Here is a 25,998-nt window from a genome sequence, read left to right on the forward strand (position 1 = left end):
CTGGCTTATAATTTATAATTGTTTGTGACAAACGATTGTACAAACAAAAATACAAGTACAAAGAATTTCAAGCTATGTGGGAAACTTAGTATTAAAAGTTGATTATTTTAGCAGTGAAAGATACCAGAAAAGCCAGATATATGGAACAATATCTGGTAAAGCACAATTTGTCCCCAGTTTTGGTCTGTGAACACAGCATCTTTTTTTTTATTGCCAATTAAAAAAAAACACTAATACTATCAGTAATACCATTGCTATAACTTTAAAGGTGCACTGAATAGGAATCTGAACTCGTCTTTTTGCCGCGGGAACTCGATCTACACGTTCCGAGCTTTCTTAGAAATTTCGATTTATTGCCCCGTGTGGCCGATTTCCCTAATTAAATCGAATTAACGTCCGGCTCTCGCCTTTTTTTTTTTTAATTCTCCCTCGTACGGTGGGCGGAGTCGACCAACGCGTGGAGCGCCTTTCACCCAGTCCCGTGGCGGCTTGCCGCTCTGCCATCGGCGGAGTAATATGTAGTAGTCCGTAGTAGCAAATAGTCCGCGCGTATTTTTATTTCTTCGGGCTTATTTTGCGGCTATATTATCTGCGAATAAAACTATTTATTCCTGGAAACCTAAAAAACAAAATAAAGCGAAAGCAAAGCCTCCACGGGACTGGGTGAAAGGCGCTCCCACGCGTTGGTCGACTGCGCCCACCGTACGAGGGAGAATTAAAAAAAAAGGAGGGAGCCGGACGTTAATTCGATTTAATTGGGGAAATCGGCCCCACAGGGCAATAAGTCACTGTTTCTAAGAATGCTAGGAACAAGTAGATAGAGTTTCCGCGGCAAAAAGACAAGTTCAGAATCCTCTTCAGTGCACCTTTAAAGCTGCACATCTGTTTATTTTGACAATTTTACTTTTGCTTGTTTTAAAGACCACAGAAGCCTCTGCAGAGCTCTTCAATGCAGCTCAGCACAGCATCAGTAGACAAGCCAGATAAGGATCTCTTATCAGGGCAAGTAAGGCCTTGCACAAACATAAAAGCAAAGTAAGAATGACATGGCACATTGTGGCAGCCTCCTGATAGTTTTCCAATCTTTATCTGCTTCTTGGGCAGAGGCTATCAGAGATCCTGGCTGTCACTGCAAACAGCCTGGAGCATCCTTGGTTGACAGACAGAAGCTAGCAGCTGATAAAGCATTACCAATGGTCAGACTTAAGCCAGCAGCCTGCTAAGATTGAAGCTGATAAGATAATACATCAATACAACCACTCAAAACTAACACACATGTAGCACACATAAGAAACATAACAATGGTGTTCTTCTCTTCTACAAGACAGCATCAAATAACATCATGTCCCAAGTAACTATGCTAAACATGGCAAGCGCAAAGCAGAAATGCACAGAATGAACATATGGAACAGTGTGGGTTAGTTGACTAAACAATTGGCCGAACACCTCGATCATAGAAAGCACTATTCCTCATGCATTACATAATGTCCACTGGAAGAATTAAAAAGGGGGAAAGGAAAATGACAGCAACCTTGAACAGGTAACTTTGAGCACAAATTGTATTTTTACACCGTTACAAGTAAACGCCCTGTTTATATAGCTGCGGCTCGTGTTTATCTCAATGGCTGACCCCTAATCAGCTCCCAGCAAGGTGCCTCATATATAATTTATTTAAATCCGTGAAAAATATTCAGAGAAACCTTTACAGTTATAAATAAGCTGCTGTAATATATGCCAACAAATAGCAGCACATATCACAAAAAATTTTCACCACAACTATGACGCAATGTCTTTGATCACTCCTACATTAACTCTGAAAGCATTAGGTTCAATGTATAATGGGCCAAAAGGCTTAACAACTTGTGATGAGCAGAAGTTATGGCATAAAATATCAAACCAGATGATGCAAATATGTTCGAAACAGCTCCTGTCTCTACCTCAAGAATGAGCCGCTTTCAGAGACACGTCACAGCAAGAACACCTAGAGGCACCATCAGAGTCAAAAGTACCCGCTCTGGTGGCATGGCACATACCCCCACTACCAGACCTCTCTTACCCTGCATGTACCACCTCCCCTATCATGAATATATCTTCATGCTTAAACATTTAAGATGACACGGAAAAACAAGCACTGGGTGTTCTTTCTTTTTCTATCGAGAAAAACAAGCATGAATGAAGAAAATAATACAGCACATACTTTGTGACATGGCTGAATGCCTGGTCAGGCAGTGAAAATTAACAGACGGGCTAAACTGGCCTAAAACGCAAATATTGTCCGAGCATGGAAAAAGCATGAGAATCGATATGCATGCAACTCACGTGAGTGCGAGGGAGCTAGCATGGTTTCATCAGTCCCTGCAAATTTTCAAACTTGACGAAAGTTCAAATGAGCATCGTCAGCTGCCTGCCCATGCTACAGCTGCTCCCCATACCCGCCGCGGCGGCCCAGTGGTTAAGGCGCTCCCCCACCAAGCCGGAGTACCCGGGTTCGATCCCGACCGCGGCGGCCGCGTTTCGATGGTTCCGGAACGCAGAAGGCCCTCTTGTACTTTGCGATTGTCAGTGCACGTTAAAGATCCCCAGGTGGTCGAAATTATTCCGGAGACCTCCGCTACAGCACCTCTTTCTCTCTCTCCCTCTTTCCTCCCTTCGCTTACAGCGTGGTTCAGGTGTCCACAGAGATATGTGAGACAGATACTGCGCCATTTTTCTTTCCTCAAAAACCAATTTACCATTAATTTACCCCCTACAGATGACTCTGGGAACAGCAGCATGAGAGCCTACTATTCAGGCAATACCAGCATGGAAGACAAGCAACAAAACTGACACAGCTGAGAACCCTTAAAACTACAGCATAGGCCCCCTCAGTTGTAGTCACTACTGTTGAGTGTTTACGAAGAAAGCTAGCTCGCACAATTAGCAAACATGGCCAGTGCATTAATTTGGAGATGTGAGCTACTTGGCATGTAATAGAAAAGCAGGACAATGTGAAAAACTGGAAGTAGGAAGAAGAGGAAATGGAAAAGTGAAGTGAACTGCCGAGGCTGTTGCCACACTGGTGTGGTTTTACACGCATTTAGCATCTAATTTTAATACTTTTAACTTAGTGCTTCAAGATGTCAGTTATCTCTAAAGTTTCCTTTTTATTTTTATGCTGGTCTCCTTTTCTGATCACTGCCTTTTCACTATGCATAATCAGCCTAACTGCATCTACTGCGGGACAAAAGGATTCTCCCATATCCCTGCGGTGTCCCATATCCGCATATCCATGCAATGTCGTGTGCCAGCTGCACGCATGCTGTCCCTATCCTTATTACACACCTGACTACAAAGAATTCGAATGCTGGACCAGCATGGTGCGGAAATAATGCAATTGAACAGAAAGAACAGCTTTACACTGCAATATTTCGAAAACACGTGCCCCTGAGAAATGGTTGATTCCACACCACCGAACTAATTACCTTCACCAGTCATTAAGCTATACAGTGCCAGTGTTACTAAATGAGATCAGTCTATCTAGTTTTAATAACGCTCGAATAACACGTAAAATTTTGCGTTCAATGTTTCTGGAGTGACCCGCGTTTGCTGTTTCTGGCGTAAAACGGTAACGCGTACAATAAAAACGTACACATGGTAGTTTAACCTCCCATATGTGCAATTATCGCTTTTTTTGCAGAATCATGTGCTTGTTAACCCTAGCCTTTGTACAACATCTCAATATCTTTTTTGATTCATTTACCTCACCTTTTATTTTTGTAAATTTGTGATAAAATGTGACTGTGATAAAATGAGATAGCAATTGATATCTTGTATAGATTTTTTTTTTTTGTACTGCTGTCACTGCAGCCTGCCGCCGGCTTCCAGGCCTCGTCAAGCTGTTGCATTGTGAAATGTTGAAAATAAAGGTGAACTGAACTGAGATGCACAAATTCCCTCGTATGCCACAATTGGCAGACCACTATAAGTGGCATCTCCAACAGCCACTGAGCACCCAGGATTAGAGATGTAAAATTTCAAGAAATTTTGAATGCATGAAAAAAAACCGTTTTTTTTCATGAAAAATTGGAAATTTTGCAAAACACGATCAAAACAGATTTATTTGCAACAGCACAACGATCAATAATAATGCTCCGAAGTTCAGTCGAATATGCAGTTATAGATGTCATATTGTGAAACGAACTTCTTGTTCTATTGCACAGAGAAGATAAATAATGATTTGCACTTCAGGTGAATATGGAAATATAAATATCATATTCATGGAACGAACTTCTTGTTCTATTGCACCAAGAAAGGAACATGAAAACTTATCTATAAGTCACTCCATATGGGACTCAGAGTCACTGTAGCTGGATGCGGCACTACGCGCAGCAGCATGGATTGAAGCTGCGTCCACAGCTAGGTTCGACTGCACATACTAGCACATACACAAGCTTTTGAACGCGTTCCCCTGAAAGCCTGTCACGAATACTTGTATGGACGTTTCCGAAACGGGACCAGTTTCGTCCGCAGCTGGCGGATGATGGTGGTATCTGCAGCAGTCGGCAAGCCAGACGAGTTAGCGGCTGGTTGGTGCAAAGGTCTTGCCACCAGCTAGATGGGGCCACGTGCTTCGCTGAAGACCCCTGTCCTGGACCAAATTCCTGCAGATGTCCTGTACTCTGCTGTGTTGGAAATCAACAAGCTAGGCTTGTATTTGGCTAAAACCGCTTACGTGCACAGCAGCCTATGTTATTTATGCCATGTGTGTAGCGCTGTAGAATTTGCAGCCATTTTGTTCTACTTTAGCCGTGAGTTCAAGTATTAGTATGTTTTTAAGTCAAACATGGATCTTATATGTGACCTGGCCTTCAACCCGCGTACTCGCAGCACGAACAATTTAAAAGCACCACCTGGCAACAGCGATGACGACTGCTCTCCAATAGTTCAACGATGCACACTGTAATGGTTTTCAAAGCAAAAACAAAAACCTAAACTAAAAACAAGCAATCATAAAATCTTGAAATTGCATTGTGAAATTTTCTATGTTTCTTTCCATCTTTCCTCATCTGAAAAAAAAAACGAAAAAAAAAACGTTTTTTTTTCCAAAATTGCAGTGTTTTTTTCAGGCCTTCACATCTCTACCCAGGATAGACACAGTCTGTGCTGCCTTGTTCATCTATGTTCTTTCTGCAAAGCTGAGAAGCTTCGCTCACCCACCCAAACCAGCAAAATGCAGTGAAAATCAAACACCCAAGTTTTTTACTCTCCAGCGACACTATATGGCCTCTTCTGGTCGCTCTCAGCTTCCAACCCTACATAAAAACAGCCATCATGCATTGGGCAGCTTCTAGCACAGTGCAATTTTGGAATTGAAAACACACATGCTTTACCGAAGCAGACCATGCCAGAAATGCAACAGCGCTGTGCACACTAATTGATCATACTAAATGCAATTCAATGACAACAAACAGCTGGAAACTAACATGTTTTGCTGCTAAAGCAACCTGTCCTTTCCTTTTTTCCCCCTCCTCTTTAGGCTCTGATGATTTTTCCAATTTTAGAATCCAAACTAAGAAAAGTTTCTGCTGGGCTACAAGCCATGTAAAATAGATAAGCCTCATCTATCAACCAGTTACAAGGTGAATGTTAATTGTGTAGAAACGTAAGAAATAAAGTCAAATATTGGCATATATAAGGACCTCAGCAAAAGAATAAGTCGAGTAAATAATACAGTTGTAATGGGACGACTCGCACAATTAGTGTGGACGGCCGGTCTTTGTTCAAGCGGTGCTGCTCAGCAGGCCAGCGTTCGCAAGCGCACACCCGAGCTTCGTCAGCTTCGTCTTCTGTCCTCTTCCTCTCCTTGGTCGGCGCTAGCCGCTGGGACAGCAAACCCCAACTCTCTTTCTTACAATACCCCCGGGGTGAAAAGGCGCCATCCTGGCGGCCTAAGGGCACGAAACGAGAGCTGGGTCGTAGTAGGGCTTCAGGCGGTCTAGGTGCACAATTTCACGGCTGCGGCGGCGATTATCAGACGAAGGCGTGATGGGCTCGATCATGTCTGCTGAACAACGCGATAGCGGCCTTGGTATTTACTCAGCAGTTTTGTAGACTGCCCCGAGCTGGAGGAGGGCGGTGCTAGCCGCTGGGACAGCAAACACCAACTCTCTTTCTTACACAGTAATCAATAAAGCTTGAAATGGGCTCGTTGCAAGTTGCATTTCATCCATGCGCTCATGCTGTACTTCTGCCTTGTCCCATTTTTTTTAGCTCGGTACAGTTCTAATACATGTTAACTGTAATCAAGTAGTAGTAGCGGTTATAACTGTAATAGCTGAAGGCTAATTTTTGTAAGTGATTTAAGTCTGCTGCACTCTGATTAGCAACTCAAAAAATATTCTGAGCATCCAAGTTAGGACTTCTACGCATGTGAAACTGCGAGTTCCTTCTCACTTTCATGCCCTAGTTATAATATCAGTCATTTAGTCACCCACACATCCAGTTAATTTGTTCGATATTTAAATGCTACAACCAAAGTCAGTCGCAACTTCTGCTGCGTGCCTAACAGTTTTCGAGCTGCACTCTGTAATAAAAGCATCCCACAAATTTATTTCCGTAAAGCCGCACCCAAAGTTAGTCCCACAGCATAAGAACACATGCAAATGTGGATAAATGACTAAGTACAAAACAGTGCTGTGTAGCTTATGTCACCACACTATTCTGCGCACTGTTACATATATTGGAGCCACACCAACTTGTCAACTTAGCTCTTCTTCTTTGTTTCAGAAGTTGATATTTTCAAACCATAGGCACTTCTCGATGCCCAATACTGACAAGTGATTCAGGCAACTTTTCAATGATGCTGCAAATGCCAGCAAACCAAACGATTTTTGCGTGCCTAGAGTGGATGACAGAGGCTTAGTGACCCCAGTGCACACTTACTAAAAGGGCAATAAGGCAAAACAGACTGGGCCTTCAAGTCGGTGCACTACAGTGCTTAAAGGGACACTGAGGAGAAATTGAAGCTGGCTTGTATCGACAGAATACCAGCTCCTGATTACAGAAACACCACTCGTACTGACAACAAAGCTCTTGTAACGTAGAAAAGCGCAAGAACCAAAATACAGGTATCGCCGCCACAGGCCAAACTCGCAAGTACAAGCGTGGTGACGTCATAGGACAAAGCAGTGTTGCTAGAACCAATGGTTCTAGCAACACCAGGAACCGAGAAACCATGCATCACTGAGGCGCAGCCAATGCATGCGCAAATCTCCTTGACGTCGCCAGATGGCGCCACGTGCCCGGCTGCTACGCGCGCTCCTGAAGCATCGGGACAAATCAGCGCTTGTTTTCCGGCGGTAGGCGGGCTCCCGGTATTCCGCTAGCGGTAACAAGGTACACGGTATGCTAAAGGTGTCTATTTGCTAGAACTTCGTTGACGACTTCGAGAACGAGATCCATCGTAATGCTGGCAAAACGCCGGTGCAAACGTAAACGAAGCGACGGTAGCGACGGCCGCAATAGCCAATAGATGCCTTCAACGTGCGGCCGGCGGTAGCTTTCTTTTCGGCTGCTGCCAGGCCGCACTGCTGGCCGTCAGAAATCAGGGAGTCTGCGTTACGTCATGTGCACATCACGTTTCGCGTCACTTAGTCCTGTGTCGTCATAGGAGAATCCCAAGTTTGAATCAGAGCGGCGGGAAAAACTTTTTCAACTTCGAATCCAAATTTCTTAGAAATAAATGCATCTTTCGCTGCCGGCCAAGTGGCAACAAAGCCATGAAATGCCAAACTATCGGATTTTGCTGTAAAAAAAATATTGACAGAGCTCTCCTCACTATCCCTTTAATGTTCTAGGCTCGAATCAAGAGCACGACCGAGCCGCTTATCCTCTGTCAGTGGCATCAAGTGAAGGGTCGCGTTCGAGTCCGCGCAACGAAATAAACAAATCGACGGACTATTTCGCTCGGCACTCCTCGCGCAGGTGCTTATTTGGCAAGGACTAATGTCAGCACAGCAGCTTGCTTTATCTCACCAAGCTTTCCGTTCGGATATATCGCATTTCTGTTACATCGAACTATGTTTGCCATGTTTCCTCTTTTTCCAACGCCAGCTCCCGCCACACGCCTCGCGCGTGTCACCAGCGGACTAGAGTTAGTGGATAATTTTATCCAGTGACTTTACGGCGGACTGCTGCAAAGACGACGCGTCCCTGCGCGTCACCTCCCAACAACCCTAATTGGCAGCGCCCCGTTACACCTTCTCCATCCAAAGGTCGACAGGTTTCAAGACCCGACCAGCTAGTGGCGCACATGTTACGCGAATTACGTACAGGACACAATGACTGCAGGGTAGCCCGAAAATCATAGGTTTCTTCACTCACCCTCGGAGAGGAAAGAAACCGACAGCCATTGGCAAAGGGCATTTGAAGCTACGCAGAGCTCGAAGCTATGCACAGAAGCCGGCTTTCGGGTTTTAAATGTGTCGAGAGTATGCACATAAAATCAACTAACGACTACCTGAGCGTGAATTCCGCTTATGTACGACGCTCAGTCCCGCGAACACGACGCGTTCATCTGTCAATGCGGTTCGGCATGTACGACGCCGACTATTTTTTTCGCGGCCTAACACCGTTTTGCAGCGAATAACTTAACGATCGCTCACCTCGGGAAACGTTGATGCGCCTCCTCAACAGCGCTAGATGTGCGAAGGTGCTGTACTAAGCAGAATCACAAAATGCCTTTTATTGATGCACCAGCGAAAAACGCATCACGGATCAAGCTCACGGCCGCCCGCGGCCGCCGCCGGATTTTTGCGGGAACAGTTTACGGCGCTAATGACAGCTTCGGACACGGCTAGCATAGAGGGCGTCAGCTGTGCTTTGTGTTTTACCAGAGCGTTTAGCCAAGCACATTGGCATGTAATTTAGGTTTAGGTTTTAGTTCGAATTTATTTTTTGAAAACCAGTAGTTAAATAGCGAAATTTTTGACCCAAGCAAATATCTTGTAGTTTTATTGAGGGTCGGCTCTCGCTCCGAAACCGAGTAAACTTAATTTTTCCAAGCCAAGCTTCGGTTAAAAAATTTGCGATTGTGTATCCTCTATTTAGATCAAATAATGCAGCTGACCTATATATATATATTTTTTTTTTTTCTAGTGCAGGCAGAGTTTTTGTTGCCTACTGTTTTGAATGGCGTAGATGGCGCCGTGTTTTGTCTTAGGAAGTGACGTTAAGTTATCATAGAACAACTTCCGGCTATCAGCCGTCTGCTCCCGTTCATCTTTGCCCGCTACCGCCCCCTCGGCACACACAGCCAGCATTCGAGCTTGCGCGCTCGGACCGCTCGGATTGCATAGGGGCAGCGTTGTGCTGGATCACCGTCGTTCCACCGCTCGTTCGAATCTGCGCCCTCGGCGGCAACGTGTTCCCTTGCCGTGAGCCCGTCGCCCGCTTCAAGCTGTCGACATGGACGTGCAGAACAATTACTCTGACTTTTTCGAAGGAACTGAGAAATTACTAGAGGTGTGGTTCAGTCGCCGCGACGGCAAAGATGAGAACTGCGACCTCCGCAAGATCGCTAGGTGAGACCCATCTTCGGTCTTCGTTCTCATATTTTTCAGCCCGTATGTTTTTATTGAGCCGGCTACGGGGATTGTGCCGCACGCGTCTTTCGCCTGTACCCGAGGAGCGAAATGGTGATCGCGTGAAATGTGCATTATTCAGAGTGGCCGCAGTTTGTCCGCATAGGCCTATATGCGCCTCCGCGCCGGGTCGAGCCGGGCGATATCCTGCGCGCTCTTCGTGCTGTGCGCCTACCGGGGACAACATTATTATTGGCCTCCCATATTTTGGGTTGCGTGCGTGAAAATGAGTTGCATAATTTGTGTATATAGCACCGCTTTTCTGCAGAAGCTAGCGCAGTTCGAAACGCTCTGTGAATGTCTTTCGTGCGTTACACCGACGAGTGTAAGCTCTGCAGCCGTGCTGACTGCGTTTCTGAATCATCGGAACTTATCACTCGGTGCATGGTTCCTTCAGAATTTCGCTCATATCCTGAGGGCTTATTTTACTTTCGTCCGCGGGTGCGGAGTACGGTGCCTGATTCTCTCGTGGACATGCGCGCTTGTGGTACGAGCGACGAATCGATTTAGCCTTCGGCGTGCTGTGCTTGCGAACCATTTGTGCTCTATGCGTTTTCCTAATCGTAACCTAATTAATAAAACCGTGACCAGTGGGCGCCGGCCGTCCGCGATTGTAGCGCGCGCACTGCAGACACGTGCACGATCATTTCGCCTGTTCCGAGATGTCCACTGGCTGTACAGTGCTCTTATCAGCGCCAAGTGCACTCTGCGCGGGCCACTCGGCCTTGTGCACGCTTCGGGAAAAATAAATACTTCAGATATGGTAGATAGATCGCACTCGGTCATCACGCCGCTGTTCTCGTGCCGACAAAAGCCAAAATCGAACTGTTCGCCGTGCGCCGGGATTCGCGATCCACTTCGTTACATCGTCGCCAATCGGCGACCGTACCGCCAGTGACGTCGTGCTTGACCGGTCTTGCGCGGCGGCTGGGATTTTCACTTTATTTCCTGTGCTAGCAGACGACGCCAAGTGCAAAACACGTTCACATGGGACAAGCAGCATAAGTTCGTCATTGTCTGTGTCGCTGTTGACTTTGTCGAGATATATTGTACTGTGCTGTCACACCGTGTATGTATCTTGGACAATGGGTCGGCGCGTTAGTGCCCGCGGCGTGCTCCATTGTAGCTAGCGATGCCTGCACTAAAGAAGTCTGGCGAAAACTGGACCCAAGTGCGCATTACATCAATGCTGCGTCGTTTCGCGTAGTTTTCAGTGCACAGGTTAATTTTCCCAGACACGTAAGTGGACCGGGTAATAGATGCGAGTCCTGTGCGGCGCGTGGGACTGGCTTCTTCCCCCTCGTCTGGAGTGCGTGTTTGCTTGCTCGGGCTTGTTTGTTTCTCGGCGTCTGGGGCGTGGACGTTCCCCGGCCTTTTTTCCCCCTCGGCCGTCTGAGACGCGCGTCATTACGCGAGGTGGCATCTTCACGCCGGCGTCTTCTGGAAACTCGGTGACGCCGACCGGTCCCCCGCTTGGTCGTCTGCTGCGAAGGGCGGTCCCCGAGCAGTCTGCAGGTGCACTGCCCTCGGTCGCGCGCTGCTTTTAGTTGTGCTTCCTAGCCGTTGCCCTCCCATACGCGCATAGTGTTTTGCAGAATTCGATATGCGTCTGCCGTCCAGACGGCTGCGAAAGCTGTCTGGGAGCCAATAAGCGAGGGGTTGTTGGGGGCCGAATGCCGATCGGTTCATACAGATACCACGCCTCCTCGTGGACGCATATATTCTTGTGGAAACGGGGTAACAGCTACCACACACAGGTATAGCTTTACGTACTCGTCCCTTTTTTCCTGTTGTCAGCGGCTTTTCCCCGTCAAAGGACCCCCTTCTAGCCAATGGCGTCACCTGATTCTCATGACCCTGCTGGTGTGACAAAGCAGGGAGTGGTAGAGAAAAGATGGTAGTCCCCTCCCTCCATAGTCGCGGATAAACCTCTTTTCATTGTGGCACCGCTCCCTGCATTGTCACCCTACCAGGGTCATGAGAATTGGCCGACGCCATTGGATGGAAGCGCCCAAGCAACCACCGATATCCTTCGGACGGCCGACAGAGGTCTGTTTCGGATGTTCTGTACGTCCGCTGAACATCCGCAAACAGCCGGTAGACGTCCGTCGGCCGTCCGAAAGGTGGCCAAAGGTATACGGTTCGCCGGCCGACGGACGTCCAGTTGAGTACGTCCATTGGCGGATCTTTCTCGAATATTCATGGTGCATGCGTGCTTTTTTCACTCCGCGCGATGCAATAAAACAAAAAACAGTTTGATGCATAGCAGGCATATTTTATTGTGGTTGATACATCAGCAGAGCAATGGGTTATATTCGGAAAATTTCTTAAATGTGGCTCTTCAAATGTGGTAAGTTTGGGACACACATCCGTAATCTTCCCACCCACAGTATTTCTGAAATAAAAAGAACGCGGCAAACATCAGTCATGTAAAACAAATGGCACAATGCAGCAGCCCAAGTAAAAACATTGGAACCAATTAATAGAAGTGTTTAATGCTGCAAGTATAACAGACAATGCACTTTAACAAACACCTCAATAAATATAAGGCAATAACAGCTCTCACTTTTCCACACCATATTTGACAATGTATATGTTCTTTATTTATTCTCATGGGCCTTAGCGCACTAACCTGCGCAGCACTGTACGCGACTGTGCACAGAAAGCCGCAAAGCGTCCGTTGCGAACCACTGCGAACTACACGTGCTTGCTATGGTCTGCCTTTCGCGCGTTGTCACTCTTTATATAGGCACAGAGAACCTAGCGATGCCTTAAATATTAACAAGATGCGAAAATACTCCGTCCCGCAACTTTGAAGAGGAGTGGGAATTAGCCGCGCGAGTCGAGGGCTCCCGAAAGTGTGAGAACAGCACACACTTGTGGAAGCCATCTCCTCGCGCTTACTGCTCCCACTGTCCTGTGAACGAATGTTATATGAGCATGCATGCTGCATTGTCCTAGAAGCAAGTTCCAAGAAGTGTACTGGATGCATACCTTCGTAGGCAATCACATGTGCACTAAGCCTTCTTTAAACCAAGGTCGACGCAGTACGGGATTCCGGTGTTCCAGAAGAGCTTCGGGAGCTTCCCGTATCTTTCGAATTGCTTAAGTTACATACTACTTTCGTCCACAGACCGAACAAAGCCACACATTATAATAACAGAGCTATAACGCTCTGCGCGACAACACTACGCGACAAATCAACAGCGCTACGGAGCCGTACTGATGGATTGGATTGGACTGACCGCGAACTGACATCTATGATGATGGTGATAGCAGAATGCGCGGGAGTTTTGATACTTACGGGCATGGAGGGAAAAAACTAAGGAGGGAGCGTCCGGCGACAACCTTGAAGCCTAGTCTAAACAAGTAAAGATATAGCAAAAAAAAAGAGTGTGTCCCCCCCCCCCGTGATCGCACCACGTGATAGCGTGCGGTAAAGTCTAGCCCCGCTGAGCGCGCGCATGCGCCGATTAGCGCGGCAGACTAACTGTAGATCAACTTCCTTGCTGTAGACGCCCGCGCCGCGGGTCGCGCATACGCGCGCACTAAAACCTACCAGAATCAAAAGATAAAGGACTGCCTCGGAGAGCGAAAAACTGAGGGAGAAAACGACTTCAAAACAACTCGGCTTGCGAACGCTGGCCGCGTGACGTCACGCTCCCTCCTTAGTTTTTTTTCCTCCATGCTTACGGGTGGTTTCAATGGCAAGTTTAGCTAGCAAAACGGTGGACATGTCGCACAACTCCACTAATTTGGAGGTTTTATAAATATAAAACTAGTTATTGAGTTCTTGCAAAATTCTGCAACACCTGCTTTTCCTCTTAGATAAATTTAGCTCGTTGGCGGCTCTTGCACTGCAGGTAGGAGTGGAATCGCATAAATTTACAAACATCTTCGCGTCAAACCCTCCAACTGATGCAAATAAAACAGTATACATACACGAAATACGCGAATTTTCTGTAAAATAAAAAACGTCCATACTCATGGCCTGGGAAAATACTCGGCCTTACATCCTTCGGACGTACACCTCGTCTCTCATGCGGATATACAAAAGTGGACACTGTCCGTACGTCCAGCGGATGTACGAATACGGATATCCGAAATCGGATTGTGTTCGTACGTCCGATGGACGTCCGATCTCGGCAAAGGACGTTCGGATCTAGCTCGTACGTCCGACGGATATCTGTGGTTGTTTGGGCGGATCCTTTGACGGGGAAAAGCCGCTGCCTTCTTAAGTTGTATCCGACTACAGTCTCCTCGCGGGCTGGCACCTTCTTTGACACACCTTGTTAAGCGTTAGTGGGAGCTGAGGTGCACCTCTCTTCCATCCGCGCCGGTAGAGTAAAAGTATCCCCGCCGGTATCAAGTATGCCGCCCAAAACCCTCCCTTCCTGCACTTCAGGTTTAGCTTGAGCGACACGTGCTCCGTTCCGCCGCCGCGGTGGCTCAGTGGCTATGGTGCTCGGTTGCTGGCCCGAAAGACGCGGGTTCGATCCCGGTCGGGGCGGTTGAATTTCTTTGGAGGAGAAATTCGAGGCCCGTGTGCTGTGCGATGTCAGTGCACGTTAAAGAACCCCAGGTGGTTGAAATTCCCGGAGCCCTCCACTACGGCGTCTCTCATAGCCTCAGTCGCTTTGGGTCGTTAAACCCCATAAACCAACCAACCAACGAGCTCCGTTCCCTTCGCGGGCGACCGCCATTAAAAAGCGTAAACGCTTGCGTCAGCTTGAACTTCGTGCAGCCTGCTCCGCGCACCGTGGCCTGGCGCTAACGCGCGCACCGCCAAGCGAGTCATCGCTGCGCAGTCCCCTCTATTCCTGGACCGGCTTCAGCGCCTTCTACCTTCGGGGTCCGATGGCAGCGCAGGATGTCGCGGTCTGTTTACACCGGCGGTGGTTTGAGACGCAGTCCGGCGTCACCCGGCCGCCGTGTCGGATGTCGCTCGTGCGGCACCGCTCCCCGGGCAGACTCTGTTGCGCAGTTTCCCGGCTTTAGCTCGTTGTCGGATTCGTGCGGTCGACGTGCATGGCCTTCATCGATCAGGGGTCGCGTCTGGATTGACTGGACACGCTGTTGGCGAATCCCTGCTCGCCGCAAGACTCCCATCGTAGTGCGTGTGTGAAGCGTAGCAGAACTGCCGCGGAACCGAAAGGGGTTGCACTAGAAAGCTTACAGCTTACCGGAGAGTAGGGTGGATGAATGGAAGATACGAGCGTCCCCTTTGAAGCGGGATTGCTGGCAGTTGCCACACCGTACCCGGCTTTTGTTTCCTTAACGATGTTATTAATCTGTCCATAAATTCACTTTCTTTAGCCGCCGCGGTGGCTCAGTGGTTATGGTGCTCGGCTGCTGACCCGAAAAACGCGGGTTCGATCCCGGCCGCGGCGGCCGAATTTCGATGAAGGCGAAATTCTAGAGGCCCGTGTGCTGTGTGATGTCAGTGCACGTTAAAGAACCCCAGGTGGTCGAAATTTCCGGAGCCCTCCACTGGCGTCTCTCATAGCCTGAGTCGCTTTGGGACGTTAAACCCCATAAACCAAACTACTTTCTTTAAACGCCTTTCGAATCCTACACTTCTGACCTTATGTCACCTCTCTGCTTTTAAGCCACCAGTCTTCCTATCGCTCTTTGCAAACTTCCATTGCAGATTCCTTCACATGGCCATAGTTATCTCTAAACCCTAAGGCCTCGGGGAGTGTGACTGTTCCTCCGTCGTCATCTGGATGGATACTATCTCATGCCTGCTGCGCATCAAGGTATCCGACTTAGAGAAACACTTTTCAGGAGAAAAGCGCTCATTCCGTGCTCTGCAGCGCGGCATTTGCGGGGACTCTGCGGTCCACCGGTCCCTTTCTTCAAGAGACTGGACTGATCGGGAAAGCTTAGTACGCCAAGGACAACGGAAGCAAATAAAATTATCTCGGTAGTGCGAAGTGGTGACTCCGCAGCTCTGCGTCGCCCTTATGCCCAGCCCTGCCCGTTCGATTGAAACGCACTTTACCCGCGCTGCGAGCCCCTCGATTGTGCAGCCGAAGTCGTTTTCCTGATGCGCTTGTAACAGGGAAATGGTTGCGCAAGAAAAAAAGGAAAAAAAATCCGCTGCTCAGAATAGCACGCGGCAGTAAGCAACCCTAGCTGTTCAAGGTCCTTCAGCAATTGAGCAATTGGTTCCGTGGCCGGCTGACGGACTGTCGTGGGCAGATATGCTGTGACGTGGCAGCAACGCGATCGGGCTCCCCGCTCTTGCAGTCCCTTTCAAGTTCGTTCTGGATTAGCGGAATGGATCGCTGCCTCGATCGGCGGCTATCGGGCCGGGATAAGGCCGCTATATCAGACCATTCAATTTATTCATATCGCCCTTCGTCACTGCTGATACTTCATTTCCGTTGTGCAAGTCGGCAAGAGACGAGGACGGACCCGTCGACACCCGGTGGCCAAGGCCGGGATCGTACGGCGGTTCCGTTCCATTTCCGTTCCACTCTACTTATCGCCCTTGATTGATTTTCGTGCGCAGGCTTGTTCAATCAGCGGTTACCATACTTCGTCACTTCAGTTTTAACTGTTTGTACCATGACTCAAAGTTCAGAAAAGAAAAAAAAAATCTCGGCTGGCTTCCTCTGCTTAGGCATAACTGCAGCGTGAACAAAACAACCACATAGGGAAAGAACACACTCAAGACACGAACCGTGTCATGAGTGTGTTCTTTCCCTATGTGGTTGTTTTGTTCGCGCTGCAGTTATGTCTAAGCTAAGCAACCAACTTGCCCAAGAGTTTACTAATGGCTTCCTCTGGTTATCCTCCTCAGTCTCATTCGAGTGATGCAGGGTGGTCAAGGTTAACATGATTTGGGGATATAATGGGTCACTTTCAGTTCTGTTGCCTGTTGCCAGTATATCTTTGGTGGTTCGGATTTATCCAGGACAGTTGGGTCGCCGCGGTTTTAATTGACACGTCTTCTGGTTCGACATCCGTGGCACGTGGCGACTGTGCGCGCCTCGTCCTATCGAATTCATTGCGTCCCGCTGGTGTAAGTGGTCTTCGTATAGCTGCTGCCGAGTCGATATAGGCGCTGCCTGGCAATTGTAGGGCTTATCTCCGTCGCCAGCCACTTGGCAGTCTAATCTTGAACAAATTCCGCCTTATCGGCGTATTGTATGGAGGTCTACGCGTCAGCACTCTCTACACTATGTCCGTGCGATTGCTTCCCCGGCTACTCCGTGAGCGATTTGTTCTGCCTGGCTGCCGATAAGCTGTGTGGGCTTCCTACTGCCGGTGGTCGCGATGGGCCGATCCATCTGCATGCGTTGAAACAAGGGCGCCTTGTAGCCGCTCTGATCGGCTCCCAGGTGTCGCGTGCGTCAGACTTGTGCGCTTACGCCTCTAGGAACTCCTCAGAGCCATGCGTAATCTGCAGCGCAGACTGGAGCCCCGCATACGACATTCTCATTAGTCCCGTAGCCGAAATCGTTATTTCCTTCCTCCATTTCGAGATCGGACACCCAGTGCTGGATGGGGGCGTTGAAGGCAGCGAGTTTTCATCAGCTGGGTCTCGAAATTGACATCCGGGCGCCTTCCATCCCCAGGACAAATCCAGCGTCAGCGGCGGACGTCGTAGCGAATAACCGAACATTGAAAAAGTGCACAGGCTTCCTTAAACTGTACCCGTCACTTACACATAACTAGCAGGCATCCTCGAGTTCACCTTCTTTTTGCGTGATACAGCTCCCAGTTAGGCGGAGTTCAAGCACAGAACGCACTATCGGGGACAAAAGTGGTAAAGTGCACGCGGCGGGCGCGGGAGCAGCGCACAACGAGGGGCTTTAGCCACGTCGAGTCCCCGATAGTAGTCGGGGACAAAAGTCTCCGGACCACATGTTCCTTTAATGAAGCCTATAGCTCTGCTATTAGTCGGCGGCTGGAAACCACAGTTGTGGAGGTAAAAGTTAATTTTTTGTTCTTTCATCTCCACAAGTGCGGTATCCAGCTGCTGTCTGATAGTAGAGCTATAATCTTCGTTTGAGGAACACGTAGTCCGGAGACTTTTGTCCCCGACGGTACATAACGCCGTCATTACCTTCCCTTATTTCCCTTCTCGCTGTCCCGAAGCGTATGCCCGTGGGCTGTGAGGGATAGTGTAGGGCTCCGGACGTAATTCGACACCCGTCGCACGGAACACGGGCGCCTTTTGCTTTTCGCCTGCAGCGCAGTGCGGCTGGGGATTCATCCCGCGCGTCCTTACGCTCGGCAGTCGAACGCCGTGCCCACCGCTCGGCGGGTCCCTTCGTCCTGAAGTGTTTAACTCCTCCCGGTCTGGGCAGCAGGGGCGTAGCTGCCCAGACTGGGAGAAGCCAAACACTCCCATCTTCAGCATAAGTTTCCTCGTGTCGTGGACGTGACTACATTCGCATTTAATCAAGTTTCGGTGGCTGAGTGGTTAAGGCGCTCGTCTACCGAGCCGGAGTCTACCCGGAAACGCAAAAGGCGCCGTGTGCTGTGCGATGTCAGTGCACATTGAAGATACCCATGTGGTCTAAATTATTCCGGAGACACTCTTTCTTCTTTCACTCCCACTTTCCTTGCATCCCTTACGGCGCGGTTGAGGTGTCCACCATTATATGTGAGGCAGATACTGCGCAATGATACTGCACAATTTCTTTCCATAAAAAAAAAAGTTTCCACTTCGGAAAAGCTTGTTGGGCCATTGACCGGCCAAAATCCCGCTGCGTGTATATGTGCCGTCTATGCCAGAAATGTAATCAGGCAACGATGGTTTGTTTCTTAGCCGCGTTGCGAAGCACTTATTGCTGTAAGGTGAACCGTTAACTTCGCGTTTTCGCACCTGTCGGTCTTTAGGGGTGCCGTCAAGGCTCCGTTATACGGTTGAGAAGCAAACCCCTGCTGCTCGGTTGCTTTTGGCAAAAGGGCACCTGGATGCGCCCGCTGGCCGTGGGTGTCGTCTGCTACGGTGCAGTCTGCTACGGTGCAGTCTGCTACGGTGCAGTCTGCTACGGTGCAGTCTGCTACGGTGCAGTCTGCTACGGTGCAGTCTGCTACGGTGCAGTCTGCTACGGTGCAGTCTGCTACGGTGCAGTCTGCTACGGTGCAGTCTGCTACGGTGCAGTCTGCTACGGTGCAGTCTGCTACGGTGCAGTCTGCTACGGTGCAGTCTGCTACGGTGCAGTCTGCTACGGTGCAGTCTGCTACGGTGCAGTCTGCTACGGTGCAGTCTGCTTTCGTTCGCTTATCATGCCGTTTGAGAACTGCCATCATTCACCTAGAGCTGTATTCCACGACTGTATTAGTGAGCGAGTGTAGCGGACCTGGCAGGTCGTCGGGCTCCACGAGCAGCTTGCGTAGTTCGGAAAAACACCGGCTGACAGAGCGCCTGTTGAGGTATGTCCGGCTTCTCACCACTCATTTATGGTGACGTTTTGAAAACATGCTTTCTTTAGCTTTTGGCCTGTGGCTCATCCTAAAGACTGTATGCACATTTGTAAAATAAAATAAAGTTTTGGAAATTTTTGGAAATTTTGGAAATGACGTTGCATGCTTGATTAGGGCTCTTCAAAGTGCTCGCCGATTGTTCACGAACGGCTGCCTTCATGAGGGCATCATTAAACGGGGTAAACTGTTCGAAAATGTTTTTCTGTGGATCGCGCTCCTGTCAGGTGCTTCCAGCTGGAGGCGACGCCCAGGCGCCCGTATCGAGGTATTTTAAATATATCTCCTCTGGAACGAAGCTTCACTCTCACAATCGGTTCTGTGCTGTACTCGGCTTTTGTTCGCGAAGGAACGGCATCATCGGTGCTGCGTGAAATTGTACAATTGCTGTGGAAACTTTTCTTTCGATGTATTTCAATGGGGCGCTGTCCCACTGTGAACCCGAAACTATAGCCACTGGTGGCGCTGAACGCAGCGCCGACGGTGGAGGCACCTGTCGGGCGTACAGTGCTATATACACGTCCTTGCTCGCCGCCCCGATTGTAGGCCTCCGGTGAGCCATTCGCGTGCGCCCGCACCATTGAGGAAGGAAAGAAAAAAAGGGGCGACAGGGAAATGTTACCGAATCGACTCATCACGCGCTCGTATTAGACAGGCGCCGGGGGCGGCTCGGCCCATTTCCGAGTCGGTTTTCCCAGTCATCAGGCCGCGCTCGTCAAGGCGTGTGCAGCTGCGCCGGGCTTTCCGCCCGCAGCGCCTTCATTCTTCGCTTCCCAGGAAAGCGCCGCGCTCATCTGCGCCGCAATGTCGCGTGATGCATGCGGATCCCACCCCCAGGCCACACCAGCGCGACGCGTGGCGATGCCCAGAGCGAGGCCTCAGAGCAGTGATGCCACGGCTGCTGATTTATCAGTAGATCTACTGATTTTTAAAATTTTCTGCTGATTCAGTGATAAAGCGTTAGAATCTACTGATTTTCTTGCTTTTCTACTGAAACGAAAGCAAAAGCTGCTACTTTTTGCAGTTGGTTATATTAACTCCATGACTTTTTCAGTAAAAATGCGGTTGGCTCCGAGGTTAACATCATTCTTTCCTTCCTCCATGGTTAAAACATACATTCTTGCGTTTCCAGACTCTCAAACGTGGCGCTACCTCTGTCTTTGAGCAAAGTGGGCAACAGGTGAGGCGGTGAATTTGTGAAAGTGGGTGCACTACCGTACCCCACAACTATGAAACCAAAACTATCGAACCAGAACCAATGGCGCAGTACATGCCGCGTGTGGCAGGTCACTCATTAAGTTCAGCGTGCGCGCTTCATTACGAGCTCACCGGATAAGTAATATCTGTTTGTCTTGAGTTCTCTATATGTTAGTACTAATAATTTAGTGATTCACCCGTCGAGGTTATATTTATGTCCACTGCAGCACTTAGGCCTCTCCCAGCGATCTCCCAATAACCCCTATCTGGAAGATACTATACCCTAAAGATTTCAGGTACTAACTACCATCTGACGCATATCTGACGCCTTTGAATATGCCATCAGAGGGCTTCACTGTTTTTCACTTCGTGCTTGACAATGGCTCTCTGGATCCCCGGGTTTTTCAAAAGTATCGCCAAGAATCTCGTGGCCAATTTTTGTACTATTTCTTAGAAGCTACAATACAGCAGAGTACTAATATAAGCGCTGAATTCGTGGGCTCATAAACTGAGTACAAAAATTGAAATGAAAAATCTACTGATTTCTAATTTTTCGCGAAAAAATCTATTTTTTTATGTGTCGTGGCAACACTGCCTCAGAGTCGCGGCTGCCTTCTCGGCAAGCATCCAGAAACTATGGCAAATGCACTGCAGCCAATGCTGTCGACGTCGTGACTATGAAGGCATTCGCCGCTGGGCGTTCTTCAGACCCTTCTAACCTGGGCCTGGCACTCCCTGGGCGCTGCCATATTGCTCGCTGCTGCTGCTGTATTCACCTGGCAGGCACTGTGGGAGCGGTAGCCCGACCTCCGTGCCCTCCTCTACGGCGTTTCTCATAGGCCATGTGCTGCTTGGGAACAGGTTAAAGCCCGCACGCCATACCGTTGTGTTCAAGTAGAACGAGAACGTAGGCAACGGAATCGCGTTGGGCCCATTGATTCCTCTGGACCCGCGAGATGAGCGTCCACCGCCGAGCAGCGTCCGGGGTGGTGCTTCCCCGCGCGGCTACCCTGCCAAGGGGCAGCGACCTTCGCAGGGGCCGTTCCGTCTCTGCGTGGCCACACTTCCAGTTGTGCACGCCTTTCGCCTCTGAGTGTGCACTTCGACGGATGTAGCTCGCGTGCAGTCTCTGGCTAAGGTGTCTAAGCCACAGACGACTACTTTGGCAGGAAAGGGAGCGCTGCAGTCGTAGCCACCGTTCCGCATCTGCCCCCCCCCCCCCCCCCCCCCCCCCAGTCCTCATTTTCCTTTTTTTTTCCCCATCATTTTTTCACCCACCCGATGCAGAGCGTGCACCCACAGATAATCTAGTAGGTTACGGCAGCTGGAGGCATCGGTGGCAACCGCTTCCGCCCTCTATCTCCTTCAGCCGCTGATGCCTGGTACTGCCGATAGCGATTGCGTCATGCGATTGCCTCGTGCCTGCCTCGTCACAGCGCTCGGCGCGGCCACTTGACTTCGAGTGTCGCTGGAGCTGTGTGTTATCTAGGACGGGCTTTAATGCAATCCGGCTAGACGTCGGCCACAGTGCCGCCACGTGCTGGTTTGCCTCTTGGCACGACAGGTGTCAGGCAGGGAGACACGGCCTCGCCAATCCTATTCACCGTCTGTTTACAGGAGGCATTCAGATGCCTGTATTTAAACCAGTTGGGGATAAGAGTTAATGGAGAATAACTTGCAGTATGCGATTTGCTAATGACATTGCCTTGCTAAGTCACTCATGAGAGTAATTGCAACGCTTGATCAATGAGTTACACAGACAGGCCTGGTTTTGTAATTCCATCGACAAGCGGAGTTTTTTTTTTTAATTGCCAAAGTAATGTTCAACAGCATATCGCAAGGGGACCGAGTTCACAATTAGCGGCGAGGTGTGACCGCTGATCCGGATCATATATTAATGATATCGTCAACCTTCGTCCAGCAGACAACATTATAATCTATGCAGACGATACTAACGTATTTTTTTCAGGGCAAGATAGTAATATTTTGCAAGCAGCCTCCAATAGTTGGTTATCCCAATTGTCTGTTTGGTTAAAATCAAATAGGTTAGAACTTAATGTCAGGAAAACAAAGTACATACTGTTTAGAGCCAAAAATAAGGAAGTTCCGAACAACTTCCAAATTCACTTCGAACAAGCTCCTATAACTCGTGTCAGCTCTACAATGTTCCTTGGAGTCATTTTTGAAGAACATTTACTCTGGACAGATCATGTAAACTACGTTTGCACTAAAATGGCTCGCTCTGTTGGTATCCTAAATAAATTTCGCACAATACTGCCTCGAAAATTCAAACTACAAATTTATTTCTCTCTAGTCTTTTCGCATGTACAATATTGTTTGTTGATCTGGGGAACGACTACCTCAACCAATCTTGTGAAAGTACTTACTTTACAAAAAAGAGCTGTACGAGCGATTGATAATTTACATTACAGTGAGAGCACGGGTCCTTCCTTCCTCAACCATAGACTGCTAACCATCACGGCGGCTTACCACAAGAAGCTTGCTGTTTATATCAGAAACCTTATGAAAGGAAGCTGGCAGACTTTCGAGAGCACATATTTAATTGCCCAAACAGCATACAGTCTTAGGCACCCTCAATACCATGCATCAAAATCCCGTACAAACTATGGGTTCCAAAAACTAACTCACATAATTCCTCATACATTAAACACCTATCCATATTTAACAGAATTGTCGCTACAAAATATGTCCGAGGTCAGATTTAGGAAAACTGTTCATGAATATTTTTGTTATAGCTAGTTGTGGTGTGTTTCTACCTAATCAGTTTTTGTCTTTGTTATGTTTTGATCTTAGTTTGTTGTGCTTAGCTCTATGCATGCTTGATCTCTGTTTCGTTGTCAATATATCCGCTGCTTTTCTAGTTTCTGTTACTTATGGAAACTTTGTACCATTGCCAAGTGCCACTTTGTTTTGTTTTTTTTTTTACATGGGGAGGGCAGGCCTCTGTCAGGCGCTACTAGGTGCCTTTAGCTTGCTCTCCCTTGTTTGCAGTCTCTGTACTGGCCAAACAAAACCAATAAATGAAATGAAATGAAATAACTAGAAGAATAAGAATGGGGTGGAGCGCATATGGCAGGTTCTCTCAGATCATGAATGGTAGTTTACCAATATCCCTCAAGAGAAAAGTATACAACAGCTGTGTCCTACCGGTACTCACCTATGGGGCAGAAACGTGGAGGCTAACAAAGAGGGTTCAGCTTAAAGGAGTATAGACACCTAATTTTGGTGGCACGTTTCGTTCTCCTGCCGCCGCGGTGGCTCAGCGGCTATGATGCTCGGCTGCTGACCCGAAAGACGCGGGTTCGATCCCGGCCGCGGCGGCTGGAATTTCTTTGGAGGAGAAATTCTAGAGGCCCGTGTACTGTGCGATGTCAGTGCACGTGAAAGAACCCCAGGTGGTCGAAATTTCCGGAGCCCTCCACTACGGCGTCTCTCATAGCCTCAGTCGCTTTGGGACGTTAAACCCCATAAACCATAAACCACGTTTCGTTCTCCATAGATCAGCATGTGGTAGTCGCCTACGACCGCTAAATAATTTATAATCGAAATTTTTTGTCATGTTATGGTTTTGACTTCACGTGAGGCATGGAACAACATTGATATAATCGCTGCTTCATTGTTTTAATTCACTAGTCCTGAAGCCAGCCTTACTCAAGACGCGGCATGACAACGAATGTAGAAGCAGCGATTACATTGCAGTTTTTTCGTGCCTCACATGACCTATAGCCAAACTGTCATCGGTCGGCTGTTGAAACCGGAACGTAAAATTCCGATTATAAATTATTTACGGGCCATAGAATACCACGTGGTAATCCACGTATGTCTTGCGCATCGTTACAAACAAAACCTGCACCCAAAAGTTGGGTGTGTATAGTCTATACTCATTTAAGTTAAGGAAAACGCAGCGAGCTATGGAAAGAAATATGATAGGTGTAACGTTAAGAGATCGGAAGAGGGCGGCGTGGATGAGAGAACAAACGCGCATTAATGATATCCTAGTCGAAATCAAGAGGAAGAAGTGGGCAGGGCATGTTGTGCAAAGGCAAGATAACCGCTGGTCCTTAAGGGCAACGGAGTGGATTCCAAGAGAGGGCTATAGGATAGCAGCGGGTGACAGTTAGTTGTCCGGGTGAGATTAAAGTCTGCGCGGATATACCCTGCCCCAGTTAGCACAGGGAGCATTTAATTGGAGAGATACGGGAGAGGCCTTTTGACCTGCAGTGGGTGTAGTCGGTCTGATGATGGCTTTTCACTGGAAGGCTTTTAAGTGTTTGAAATGCGCTGTGGTTGCAAGCGGCGGGCGCGCCGGCAGTGTACTTTTTTTTTTCTTCGTCACTTCCGAATGTATATACCCATGCACACTTCCGGCGTGTATGCGTCTGTGGGTCCATTTGAGTTCACCCTCCCTGTAGCAGACATGCACGGACGCTCGGCGTTCTCTCGTGCACTGTTGTCCTCCGGTCGTTCGGGCGTTCCCGAAGCTTGGCCCTTGGTTTCCCCGTGCGGCGCCGACGGGTCGCGACGCGCAGCCGTGTTTTAATGGTCTCGAACCATTGCGCGGGAGGGCGTCGCAATGGGGCTTACTCGGTCGGACGGCCTAATAATGGTCTGTTTTTGCCGCTGCTGTCCGAGTGCGTGTTTGCGTCCTTGACGGCGCGTATGACGAGTGGCTATGCAGGCCAGGAGAGCAAGCTGCCGGGCTTGTGTAGAAGTCGGCGCAAAAATACGGACAAGGGACAGGAGAGAGGACACATAAGACGTTCACGAGCGCTTATGTCTTATGTCCTCTTGTCCCTCGTCCGTTTTTTTGCGCTGGCTTCTTCACAACTATGCAGGCCCCGTCTTATGCGCAGCCGTGGCTTTGTGGCGGTGCCTTCTGCTGCTGAAAGCGTCGAGGGGAGGGAAACCCTCCCCCCCCCCCCCCCCCTGCTTTCCGAGTCCTTCTATGGAATCCACGTGGGCCGAAAGCCGCCTGCATCGTTCCATTAAAGTCGACTGCATGTCTGGTGCTCCGAGCACAGCAAGCGGTTGCGCGAGCTATCTTTTATTTCAGAGGAACCAGCGCAAAAAGGGACAAGCGCCTCTGTCCGCGTCGTCCTTCTTTCTTGTCCGTTGTCCTTTTTTGCGCTGGTTCCTCTGAAATCGTGGATTATCAACTAGTCCAAGTTTTGCGAGCTATCCGCGCTCTCGGAACAGTCCCGGGAAGAGGATGTTTTTCGCTCCCTCGAGTCAACAGTCCACACAGGTCAGGTCCTGGAGTGGAAAAGAGGGTCGTTGTCTACGGCCTCGATGAGAGGATGCATGTGGGGGAGAGGAACTGCGGACGAGGAATGCGCTTGCATTCGTGCCGCAGCCTCGTCCTGTAGATCGAAGTGTGTTCTCGCTACATCTGAATCGTATACGAACGCACACTTTGCTGAGCACGAAATCAACACAGGTCAGCCCGCTGCTGCCGTCAATAGTTTGCAAGTAGGGCTCGAACATTTTTCTCGCAGACGAATTTTGTTCGTGAATGCCCCGGCGCGGCACGACTTTTTGGTTGGCCACGTAAAGAGAAAATCGCTTTATTTTTCTGCTCAACATACAGCGCTTGCCCAAATTTCCACCCTGGTGAATACAGCGCTAGACTCGCAGCTGCGCTGAGCGAACGTGTTGCACCCCCCTCCCCCCCGTTAGAAGTGTTCAGTGCCTTTCAGCCGTGTAGCAGGGCATTCGA

General features: G+C 49.0%; 2 protein-coding genes across 4 annotated transcripts in view; one reads left to right on the plus strand and one right to left on the minus strand.

Annotated features, from left to right (window-relative positions):
• LOC149325216 (cyclin-dependent kinase 8-like) overlaps positions 1-8,788 on the minus strand; it is a 73,315-nt gene extending 64,527 nt beyond the window's left edge. For all 3 annotated transcript variants that reach the window (XM_089562766.1, XM_089562765.1, XM_089562764.1), the window contains exon 1: positions 8,643-8,788. The gene's annotated coding sequence lies outside the window, so the exon portion shown is untranslated. The remainder of the gene's footprint in view (positions 1-8,642) is intronic.
• A 473-nt stretch (positions 8,789-9,261) lies between these two features.
• The window catches only part of SamDC (S-adenosylmethionine decarboxylase), a 54,044-nt gene continuing 37,307 nt past the window's right edge, over positions 9,262-25,998 (plus strand). The window contains exon 1 of the mRNA XM_089562734.1: positions 9,262-9,560. Within this exon, the coding sequence (XP_089418860.1) occupies positions 9,445-9,560 (116 nt within the window). The 5' untranslated portion in view covers positions 9,262-9,444. The remainder of the gene's footprint in view (positions 9,561-25,998) is intronic.

This window comes from Amblyomma mixtum, chromosome 10, assembly GCF_055824585.1.
Source record: "Amblyomma mixtum isolate Tamu chromosome 10, ASM5582458v1, whole genome shotgun sequence".
Taxonomy (NCBI): domain Eukaryota; kingdom Metazoa; phylum Arthropoda; class Arachnida; order Ixodida; family Ixodidae; genus Amblyomma; species Amblyomma mixtum.